General features: G+C 45.6%; 1 protein-coding gene across 1 annotated transcript; it reads left to right on the top strand.

Moving 5' to 3' along the window:
* Positions 1-260: 260 nt before the first annotated feature.
* Positions 261-5908, top strand: LOC139276807 (zona pellucida sperm-binding protein 3-like). The gene is made up of 10 exons (XM_070894806.1): positions 261-405; positions 2809-3053; positions 4319-4434; positions 4535-4638; positions 4744-4921; positions 5019-5139; positions 5210-5301; positions 5386-5537; positions 5614-5748; positions 5820-5908. Exons 1-10 carry the CDS (start codon positions 261-263, stop codon positions 5906-5908), a joined length of 1377 nt encoding a protein of 458 aa, XP_070750907.1.
* Positions 5909-12163: the final 6255 nt, after the last annotated feature.

Genomic DNA, 12163 nt, shown 5'->3' on the forward strand with positions numbered 1-12163 from the left:
AGTGAGACTCGAAACTCGCAGCGGTGTCACAATGTGAGCCGGTGCACACCTGGCGCTTCTAAGCGCCGCCGCAAAAAAGGAATCGAGGATCGCGACAGGGTGAAAAACAGCTGACCGACAAGAGTTTTCGCCGCGGAGGGTCAAAACCCGGCAAAAACCCGGTCGCAAATGACCCCAAAATCCAGCCCAAGTTCTTTCTTTCTTTTCACTGGGTGCACAAATGGATTGTCCATTTTACCGTAGTAGAACCACACTATAACATGGCACATCGGGACACTTCCTCCAATGGGGCCGCGCCACACTACCTGAGCACAGCTTCTGCCGAAACCAAACCACAAGTTCCTGAGGCGGCGGTTAATCCCCCCAATAAACCACAGCCAGCTTCCTCCACATCTTCCTGCCAAGGTCATGAACAACACAGCACAGCACTCTATAAACCAATTAATCAGCAAGGCCAAGAATTATAGCAGGGGCATTGGTTGACTTTCCCCCCCTTCCATAACCGACACTAAGGCAAATTGATCAACACCATGGGCCAAGACTAGTAAGCTCAGGACAAGTTCAGAAGTTAAATGTGGTGTCTGCTTGCCTGTCTGGTTCAGTTCCACCCTGAGTGAACCATTGGGTCGTAGATCAGGAGCTGGGATTCCAGGGCTGGGACTAAGGAGTGGGCAGGGGACGGTTGGAGAGGGGGCGGAGGGCTCCAGGAAGGTCCTAGAGTAACAGAAGAAGGTGGGGGCGGGAAGGTAGGGGAAGGGGATGGGGGGCAGGGACAGTTGCAGGGGGTGGGGGCTGGACCAGCTGGTTTGGCAGGGTTCGGACAGGGGGTGAGGAACAGTGCGAGTGGTGAGGTGCTGGGGCACATAGTGGCCAGTTGAAGGGGAAAGGTGGGGGGACAGGGGTGGGGGGTGGGTGGGGCTAGGAGGGACGTAACAGACATTGGGGTGCAGGAATTGTGGACGGGGTGGGGTCAGTAGGTGGCAGCATCAGTGGGGGGAGGGGGCAGGGGATAGTTAGCAGGGTGCTGGAATTAACGATGGGGGTGAGCTCAGGAGTGGGAGAGGAGGGAAGCTCAATTGGCAAAAGAATTTTCAATGATAATCGAGAGAGAAGAATTCTGTAATAACTTGACCTCTGACCCAGGGCCATCGAAGACAAATATTCACAGGCCCAGACTGAGTGCAGCCCACGGGTTGGGAGGGGTCACTCAGCCTTCCTGTCTCTCCTCCTCGGTCTTGTCCATGCTCAGGTGGCCCTGGAGAGGGAGCATGCGGTGCCCATCGGTACACTCGAGTCCTCCTGCAACCGATGGGTACCGCAGGGAAAGGAAAGTCTTATCGACACGAGTAATAATATTGTGATTTACATTATGAGTTTATTTTAGGTGATATTAATAGGTGATGATGTTTAATTATATTAGTGGTGCCGCCTCAGTTTGAGGGGCACTTATGCAGCTGCCTCTCTGTTGGTGGAACTGGGCCAATCCAGCATCACTTCTATTGATTTATTAAAATAAACCAAGACTTGACCAATTCTCTACATGCAATCAGCTATTGGACCTCAACAGGTCACTACAGACTGCATCAGGCTGTAGGGCAGTTATCCTGTTTCGATCTGAATCCAATCTCATTCTAAACAAGTCTCCAATCGTTTTCGGGTCTTGCACCAAAAGGATTATAAAAGAGCCCATGTACAGCTTTAAAACTAACAACAACCTGCACTTATGTAGCGCCTTTAACATCGTAAGATGACCCAAGGTGCTTCACAGTAGTGTTATCAAACACAATTTGACACTGAGTTACAAGTGGAGATATTAGAACAGGTGATCAAAAACTTGTCAAATAGATAGGTCTTAAAGAGCGTCTTCCAGGAGGACAAACGCAAAATATTGCAGGTGCTGGAAATTTGAAATAAAAATAGAAAATTTTGGAAATACTCAGCAGGTCAGGCAACATTTTGGAGAGAGAAACACAGTTAACGTTTCAGGTCGATGAACTTCCATCAGAATTTAATGTCGATGATCTTTCATTAGCGTCTGAGAGGAGGAGAGAGGCAGAGAGGAGGAGAGGCTCAGGGAGGATATCCCAGAGCATAGGGCAAAGGCAGCTGAAGGCACAGCCAGCAATGGTGGAGCAATCGAAATCAGGGAGACGCAAGAGGCCACAATTGGAGGAGCGCAGAGATCTCGGAGCGTTGCAGGGTTGGAGGCAGGGGTGGAGTCGGGCAGTGGTACGGAGATGGAAATAGACTTCTTTCAGTGAAACATTATCAAAGCTCTTAATAAAATATAGCTCTGTATTTATCTGAAGTCAAAAAGTATGTGTAAATTTAAATAGTTTGAATAGAATGTATGTTCTTTAGGGGGTCTGTATATGTTTCTTTCATTATATTCTGCTTCAGTAAATCTTCAGTACATCAAAAAACAAAAGCTGAACTTGTCTTGTTCCCATAGACCCAGATAGTCTCCAGCCTGGAGCATCTCCCGATCACTGACCCAGTCTGTGTGAAAAACTTTCTGGAAACAACCAATTAGTAAGATTGTTGGATAGTCTATTGGTTTCGTTGAACCACACCTGCTCCAATTGTTTTCAGGTGATGGCAGGCTGTGTGTATAAAAGGGGATCAGGGGCCTCCCCACAGAGCACAGTTGAGCTGCAGTAGTTTGTATTATGGGGCAACTAGTGAAGGGTTTGGGTCCTCTGTTGGTGTTGATTGGAGTTGTTTGTTGCTCTGATACTAGGCAGCGGTTTAGAAACTGGGACTTCCCATGGAGCATTGAGAAGGCCACTCGTGTCCCTTCTGGCCCAGATTTTGGTTCTGATTTCAGTAAGTCTGAGGGGCAAAGTGTGTCTCCACTGCAGACTGTGATGGTACAGTGTGGAGAGCAGAACCTGCTGGTCAGTGTGCAGATGGATTTATTTGGAACCAGGCACTTGATTAAAGCAGCTGATCTGACCCTGGGGTCAACAGGTTGTCGGCCTACTGGGGTCTACTCTCAGAACCACACTTTCCTATTTCACTATGGGCTCCATGAATGTGACAGCACAATAAAGGTAATGTGATTCTTGATCTAAAACCTTCTGCAAACAATGGGCCACTGGGAGGAGGAACATGGGCATAGACTAGTTGGGCTGAATGGACTGTGTGCTGAACATTCAATGAAATATTTGGACCTGTAACAATATGATTTTAATGTAAGCTTTCATTTTGATTGGACTTCATGATCAGAATATTTTAGTGAGGTCTGTTTCAATGAGATACTCATGGAGGTTTCTTTCCCTGATTCAATGTTTTATTGATTGAATCTAAACTGGTCATCTGTACTGAAGTACATGGTGACTAGACTGCCTTGAGCAATGTAACAATGGAGGGTGAGATGAAGGGTTGTGGCAACATGGGTGACTTTTTTTGATGTACGTTTGGTGGTTTAGTTTTGATTTCTGAGATTGAACTCCAACTTTATCCCAACCGATGTTATATTTCACAATTTGTAGAAAATCATGGGAACTGATTACTAAATATTCAAGGGTTCTTTTATGCGAAAATGCTTTGACAGAATGAGGCATTTTTCATCAAATTGAGCTGCCCCTAGAGTAAAGGCAGAACATGCTTATGGTGAAATTGTACTGAGGAAACCTAGACTGAAGACAATCCTTTTGAAGGAATTGTCAGGATTGTTTAAATTTGGAATGTTATGTCTTGCATAGTCAGACTAGATACTGCGAGCTCAAAGTAAGATGTGACCATAGTCCTTTTATTACAGATCAGAGTAGCCTGTGAGACCTCCTTCTTTTTTTTTTAATATATAATGATGCTCCCATGGCATAGTGGGATACCTTGGGACTCCAGGGGATAAGTCCTCTGGTGGTTTGACATGGTATTTAAAGGTTTACATGCATCACCATAAGTGACCATAAAGTACTGAGGCCAATGGAGCAGTTATCCCTAGTGCTGTCTTCCATCCCTAAACCCCTCTGCCTTTCTACCACTCCATCTGTTTATGGTACTTATTCAAACTTTGCTTAAGTGGCCAAGCCTTTCGTCAAATATCTTGCGTCGATTGGTGCCAAACTTTTTTTTTTAACCTCCCGTGAAGTGCCTTAATGTTTTACGATGGCAAGTGAGTTATATAAGTGCTTGATTGAGGTTCCCTTCCCCCAGAGGCTGAAATATCTCTTCAAATGCATTTGGATAGAGCTGGGACTCTAATTAATAGAAGTATGAATTGCTGTGTGTTTCTCTAAACACTGCTCTCTTGTACAAGAATGACTCCCTTGTTCTGTACCTGACCCTGACCAGATCACATTTTCTCTCCCAGATGACGGACGACCTGCTGATTTACACCACCCACCTGTACTACAAGCCGAGCCATATTGGAGGAGTCATTGTGAGAACCAGTGGAGCAGTGGTCCCTATTGTGTGCCATTATCCCAGGTAAGGTGGATGATTGACAGGCTCTCCTTTCCTCCAATGGCGGTTGGGGGTGGTGGGGTTTGTGAATTGGAAGTTAAGCTGGCCGCCTTCCTTCCCAAAGGAAGAGGACAGTGAGCAGCAATGCGATCAAGCCCACCTGGGTCCCCTTCTCCTCCACCAAGGCAGGAGAGGGACGTCTGTCATTCTCCCTGCGTCTGATGACTGGTAAGTGATCGTCAATTGTCTACCATGCCTGTTTTACCCATTCCTTGGAATCAAGTGAGGAACCCAAAGCTTGTGTTCCTGTGCTCATTCTCTTTCCCTTTCCAGCTAACTGGAGTGCAGAGCGTACCTCCAATATCTACTACCTGGGTGACCTCATTCACATCGAGGCCTCTGTGATGACCGTGAACCACATGCCTCTGAAGCTCTATATTGACCGCTGTATAGCTACACTGAGCCCAGACCAGGACTCCACCCCCAGATACAACATTATTGACTTCAACGGGTAAGGTCTTTATCTGGGCTGCATAAGTCACACTCCTAACTGTTTGGCGGAGGGAATCCATTCTTAATGATGCAGCTCTTTCTGACCCTCTTTCCAGTTGCCTGTTGGACAGCCGAGATGAAGACTCCTTTTCTTCCTTCGTGTCACCACGAGATCACCTGGATAAGCTTCAGTTCAAGCTGGATGCATTCCGCTTCTTTGAAGACGACAGGGACTTGGTAAGAGGAGACCAGATGTTGAGACGGTGAGCGTTTGACATTGAGTAACTCCTGCATGTGTCTCCTGCAGATCTTCATCACTTGCCATCTGAAAGTAGCTGCAGCAGATCAAAGGCCAGATTCAGTCAACAAAGCTTGTTCCTTCCAGAAGCCAGCCAACCGGTGAGTGAATTCTAACCAACAATGGTGATCGTCTTTGGTCAGAATGCATCCATATGCCAATCGTGTGCTTCCTTGTTTGTTTAGATGGTCCCTGGTGACTGAATTGGACATGTCCATGGTGGAAGGATCTAATGAGGTTTGTGCCTGTTGTGATGGGGGCAACTGTGGAGCCTCGAGATTGCGATCTGGAGGAAGACTTCACTCCAGGGACAGGAGGGAAGTCCTATCTGAGCTGGGTATGTTGTGGTGGTATTGGGTGTTGGGGCTATTGTTCGATGTTTGTTTGTAACTGGATGGAATGAATTGTTGCAGAGTCGGAGCCTGTGTGGGAGGGTGAAGTTTCCCTTGGACCACTGATCATTCTGGATGCTGATCTGAAGGACCTGGTCCATTCGATGGGAAGTGAAGCTGTCGAGACTCGTGAGGAGATTCCGAGTTCTTCTCCAGGTGAGTGTTGATTTTGAGAACCCAATTCCAGTCTAGTGACTCCTGACTCAATGGCTTCTCATTCTCTGCAGGTGAGGTGCTTCTGGTTGTGACGTTGGCAGTTGGGGCCCTGATCTCAGCCACTCTGGTGGCCGCCTTCCTCTTTAGGAAACACACCTGAATCCTTTCTCATTTGGGCTTTTCTATCATTTGTCAAAAAATGGAGTAATAAATTTGAAATGTGAAGTGCTTGAATTAGTCTTTGGTCTTGGTGTTTTGAACTTCAATTGTTTCAAAGGCCCTTTTGCCTGTGTTTAAATTCCACATTTCCCTTGTAACTGTTTTTATAAAAAAAAAAATGACTAAATTTCTAGTGCAGCTGCTTGTGCTATCATGATACTGGTCACGGCGACCATCCCACTCCCACTTTCCCTAATGAGCCCCCATTCTCTCCGACTGTTTCCAGCACATTAGTCGGTCCCGGTTCTCTGATTCAGTAAAATGGCCTTTTGCCCATCTGCAATATTTTACATCAGTTAAAGGCCACAGGGTTTTATTTTCATCCCAAATTGGTCCCAGTAGTGTGCAGATCATTGTTGGAAGGTTGAAATCCCAGCTGGAACATAATATTGAGTGAAAAATTGGGTCTGCCTATGTGGCTCTCCTTGGTAGAGCAAGGCTGCTAATGCTTACAGGTGAAGAATGAATGAGTTTAGGCAGCAAAGGGCAGCCAACACCCTTGTAACTATTGGTGTGAGTCAACCATTCAGCAGAGAAAATGAGGGCCAGGGTGGAGTTACTGCAGATTATATAAATGTGTTTGCAAACTGTTGCTGGTAATGGTGCCATTCAACTGGGCTTTCTCCCAAAAGACTGACTCACTGACCCTCGAAGCTCCTTTACTCCCTGCACCTGCTGCCTATTTCCTTTCCCCTTCACTTGATTGACAAACCTGACCGCACAAATAATACATGGGAGAAAAAATCCAAACTGAAGTGTAGCCTCGATTGGCTGATTTCAATAGTCGCAGGATACTTGAAGTGGGCTAGTGTTGCAGCTGCTGACGTATGCAGGAAGAGGATTTGAGAAGTGAGGGGTGAAATTCTTCCAGGAAAAGGAAGACCAACCAACGTAACATGGTGTTGGAACAAGTGGCGGTGGTGAGGGATGAATTATCATAAGCTGCGGAGAGATTAAGGTGGCAGACCAGTGCTGCCAGCTTTCTCCCTTCAGTGAGCAGGTCCCTGGGCTTTGTGGCCGCTGCCGCCATCACAAACATTGGAAGGGGGGGGTGGAGGGGGGGTGCAGTGTTGTGTTTGGATCACAGCCACATTTTGCTCGGCTGGATTCCCACCTAATATGGCATGTTTTTTTTTTAAAGCTGACTTATTAAAGTTTTTAAATCAGTGGTGAGAATCCTGAACCTACCACTGAGTGGTTGAAACAAATGGCATGGATGTATATAGAGGGAGGTTGGACCAGCATGTCGGAGAAGGGATATGCTGCTAGATTTCAATGAAAGACTGGAGGAGACTCGAGTGGAGCATGGACTGATTGGGCAGAATGAACTGTTTCTGTGCTGTATATCCTGTGTAAAATCCCAGGCTGCTTGGCAAGCCATTTGCAATATTTTTGCAGACCATTGGTTGAGCACCTCTGATCTGAAAGACATGAGACCAGATTTGGAGGCCTAGATTTTACTGATTCTCACCACCTGCCACTTTGGGGTCAGTTGAAACTCAGCAGTACCTGAGTTTAAAAGGATGGAACCTGCATGCATACAGCAGGGTAGGAGGCCACTTGACCCTTTTTGCCTGTATTTAATATTGAAGCATGGAAAATAGGAGCAGTAGTAGGCTGTTTGATCCTGTACCACCATTCAATATGATGTCTGATTCTCTCTCTCTCTCTCTCTCTCTCTCTCTCTCTTCTCTCCTCACCATATTCCTGCTTTCTCTCCATACTCATTTGTCTTGCTATATCTCAAATATATTCCATGACTTAATTTCCACAGCCTTCTGTGGTAGAGAATTCCACAGGTTCACCACTCTCTGAAGAAATTTCTCATGTCCTAAATTTCCTACCCCTTATCCTGAGATTGTGACCCCCTTGTTCTAGACTTTCCAGCCATGGGCAATATCCAGTCTGTCTAACCCATCATAATTTTATACATTTCAATGAGATCTCCTCATTCTGCTAAACTCAATAAATGCAGGCCGAGTTGACTGATTTCTCTCCTCATACAACAGTCCTGCCATCCCAAGGAATCAGTCTGATGACCCTTTGCTGCACTGTCTCTATGGAAAGTATAACCTTTTTAGTACGTTAAATCTATCATCTGGTGATTGACCTTTCTGCTAGAAAGTGTTCTCCTCCCCATTCCTTATGAAAACCTTCATTTTTTTTTGAAAGTCTCTATATTAAATCTCCCCTTCACAACTTTTCAAATAAATAAATCTCCACTCCTCTGGATTAAATATTGTGCCTTTTTAAATGGATGTAAGTAATAAGGAGCTGCTGCCATCTTTCTACAGAAAGTAGATGGGGTTACAGACACCCAGCATTCAGTCAGCCAGGAAGTTGTGTGAGCAGGTTCTAGTCTCCCTCCAGTGCTGAGGGAATAGACCAAAGCAGCATCTCCTTAATTGGCCACTGCAGGTAGGTATGTTTTAGACTCCACATACTGTAACTTCACTAAATGTGTTCCACATTTAATATTCCTTAATGGTTAGTTGTAATTGTCTTTTTTAAATAAGTTTCTACAGGTACAAAAAAAGGACAAGAATAGTTAAAGTATATGTTGGTCCCCTAGAGAATGAGACTGGGGAACAGGGAAATGGCAGACATTGAACAAATATTTTGTATTCTTCATGTTCGACAAAAAAAAAAATTCCAATAGTGGATAATCAAGGGGCTATAGGAGGGCAGAACAAGCTCTAAAGAAGTGGTACTCAGTAAAATGATGGGATTAAATGTGGACAAGTCCCCTGCCCCTGATGGCTAACATCTGAGGGTTTTAAAAGAAGTGGCTGCAGAGATAGTGGATGGATTGTTGTGATCTACCAAAATTCCCTGGATTCTGGGGCAGTCCCAGCAGATTGGAAAACCGCAAATATAACTGCCCCTCATTATTTTTTTTTTTAAATGAGGCAGTAAACTATAGACCAGTTAGCCTAATATGTCATTGGGGAAAATGCTGGAGTCTATTAAGGAAGCAGTAACGAGACATTTGGAAAAGCATAACTTTATGAAGGGGAAATCATGTTTGACAAATTTGCTGGTGTTTTGGTGAGGATGTAACAAGGTGGGTGACTAAAGGGGTACCAGTGGATGCGATGTATTTGCCTTCTGGAAATCTAAATAAGGTGCCATATTCATCACAAGCAGTCCCTCAAAACTAGGATGACTTCTTCCATGCCAAAAAAGGATGAGTTCACAGGTGTTTCAATGAAGGATCCTGAACAGTGGAAGATACCAGTACATGGATTTTATTAAACGTTGGTGTCCGTTACACACCAGCCACCACACGGGCTTGACAGCTAGGTCTTGGCCCAGTGGCAAGGGTTATCCAAGACGACTGGAGACCTGCTCTGCTGCACTGGTCTAGTGCGCGAACACATCGCAGTGTGGGCTGGCCGGTGCTGCCCCTGGCCCCGAACTCTCCTCTCCTGGGCCCCGATCACATCCCTCCAGTCTCTTGCCACTCCTGCTGTATTTGCCCATGCTCCAATCACTGACCTGGACATTTATGTCACTGGTCACCATCCAGCACCTGATGGTCTCCCTGCAGTAAGCTGGCTGCTGCGCATGCTCCCTGCCCCGCAGCGGGACAATGGAAAGCGGTGTGACATCGAGGAAGCCCCGCCCCATCACTCCCTGCTCCCTGAGGCGGGTGGACTTGTGCAGACCAAAGATGGCGCCCGAACTCACTGCAACCCCCGACAGTAACAAAGGCCCATCCATGCCCGAAGGTGCCCCGCAGCCACTGCCGCTGACTCTGGCCAAATCCCCCCCCACCTTCCTGCACATGTACTTGAGTGCAAGTCTGCAGGGAGGTTGTGCGCTGCCCAGGCCACACCTCCATCCTCCGTGGTGGCTACAAAACTTGCCCATCCACCAGTAATCTCCCACGTAGAAGGTTACTGCACAAGATAAAAGTTCATGGGGTTGGGGGTAATATATTAGCTTGGATAGAGGATTGGCTAACAGAAGAGTTGGGATAAATGGGTAATTTTCCAGTTGGCAAACAGTAACTAGTGGAGTGCTGCAGGGATTGGTGCTGGGTCCTCCACTATTTACAATCTATTAATGATTTGGATGAAGGGACTGAGTGCAATGTAGCCAAGTTTGCTGCTGATACAAAGATGGGTGGGGAAAGTAAATTGAGAGGAGGATACAAAATCTAGAAAGGGATATAAACAGGCTAAGTGGGCAAAAATTTAGCAGCTAGAGTATAATATGGGAAAATGTGAGGTTATCTATTTTGGCAGCAATAATTGAGAAGCAAATTATAATTTAAATGAAGAAAAAGTGCTGCAGTACAGAAGGACTAGGTCAGAGGGGTGGTCTTTGTGCAAGAAACAGTTAGAATGCAGGTACAGCAAGTAATCAGGAAGGTAAATTGAATGTTGGCCTTTATTGCAAGGGGGATAGAGTATAAAAGCAGGGAAGTCCTCTTACAACTATACAGGGTATTGAGGCCATACCTGGAATACTGCATACAGTTTTGGTCTCTGTATTTAAGGAAGGATATACTTGCATTGGAGGCTGTTCAGAGAAAGTTCACTTGGTTGCTTCTGGAGCTAAGGAGGTTGACTTATGAAGGTAGGGTGGGCCTATATCAGTGGTGTTCAGAAGAATAAGAGATGATATTGAATCATAAGATAATGAGGGAGCTTGACAAGGTGGATGCAGAGAGGATATTTCCACTCATGGGGGACATAGTTTTAAATGGGCGGCCCCTTATTCTGAGACTGAGTACTCAACTAGTGTTGGCCTGGATTTTGTGCTGCAGTCTCTGGAGTGGGATTTGAATACCTGATCTTCTGACCTTGGGTAGGGGGTCTACCCACTAAAGCAAATTCCATGTCTGATCTCCTCGGTACTAAACATTTTTAAAGACACTGACTCTTGTGGTACTCAGGCCAACAGAGCAGAAAATCCCAGATTTGATGCTTGGTCTGCTCAGTGTTTGCCAATCTCAGCAAGTGGAACAGAGTTGGCCTCTGACCCGTGGCTAGTGAGGAGGCAAGTTAGCTGAAGATTCTTGCTCCTGCTCACCATCTGGACACCCTGTCTGGAAAGTGCAGTTGTGAGGAGTGGATTCAAATTTATGATGCTGTTTTGCTATTTCCCCCCCCCCCAACCCTACACTCCATCTCCCAGCTCCACCCAGGGGCTGGAATCAGTGTAAAACTCCCCGCGGGCTGTATTTGTAAACTTTTTATATATGTAAAGCATCATGATCTGAAAACATCTATGTAGCGCCATGTATAATGCAAGTTCTGTTTAGTAATGTATGTTGCAAAGAAATCTAACTAACCTCATCCATTCCATGTACTGTATGGTGCCATATGTAATTTAATGACTGTATTACAATGTATCCTGAATTGTACCTCTGAAATGTAAAGCAAGCACCTGTGTTGAACGGAACTGCCGTCAGTATCTAAATGTATTGTATGGAATTGCTGACCACCTCCAAATGTACTGAACTGCTTTCCAATGTATTTTGTAAATTTTATATTCATGAAGTATATTTTGAAATAAAAAAAACTCCACTTCTAGCCCCACTACACTCAAATAGAGTGAAAATACTCATTGGCTGCTGGGCTTGTGAGCTCAGCCAATCAAGGTGAGAAATCTCTACGAATCAAAGCCTTCAGGCAAGGAGAACATTGGAGTGGGGAACAAAAAGACCCAAACTAAAACAAACTGAACTTTCTTCTTTGGCTTCTGCGATTCAAGGTATGAATTTGACCAAGCCTGATGAAATGGAAGACACAAAACTCTTTCTCTCCCATTCTTTTTTACTCCCTGCTGCTTTTAATGGCCTTGGCTGAAATAAGTTTTAGGATAATCTCCACTCTTCCCACCCCAGACCCCACAGCCCAAAACTAACTCATAAATCAGGTGCTTAAAAATGGTCGGTCTCTCTCCCAGCTCTCAAGGAGTGTCTAGTGTGAGATGGGGTAATGCTACACTGGTGTAGGGGTTCTTGACCATGTCTGCTCGGTGTTAATGTTCATTGTTGGGGTCAGAATTTCTCTCCCAAATCTCCACCCAATAATGTGAAATGTCTGGGAATCTGGTATGAAAATGACATTGTGGGGAAAACGGGCCAGCCCTGGATATAGGGTTGCCAACGCTCCAGGATTACCCTGGAGTCTCCACAAAATAAAGATTAAATCTCCAGGACACTGTCGGTGAGCAGAAAAAT

Source organism: Pristiophorus japonicus, chromosome 12 (assembly GCF_044704955.1).
Source record: "Pristiophorus japonicus isolate sPriJap1 chromosome 12, sPriJap1.hap1, whole genome shotgun sequence".
Classification (NCBI taxonomy): Eukaryota; Metazoa; Chordata; class Chondrichthyes; family Pristiophoridae; genus Pristiophorus; species Pristiophorus japonicus.

Coding starts and splice junctions, on each gene's coding strand:
- LOC139276807 (XM_070894806.1), top strand. CDS start 261: ATGGCACATCGGGACACTTCCTCCAATGGGGCCGCGCCACACTACCTG. Junction 4,639..4,743: donor CTCCCTGCGTCTGATGACTG/GTAAGTGATCGT, acceptor TTCCCTTTCCAG/CTAACTGGAGTGCAGAGCGT. Junction 5,749..5,819: donor GATTCCGAGTTCTTCTCCAG/GTGAGTGTTGAT, acceptor CATTCTCTGCAG/GTGAGGTGCTTCTGGTTGTG.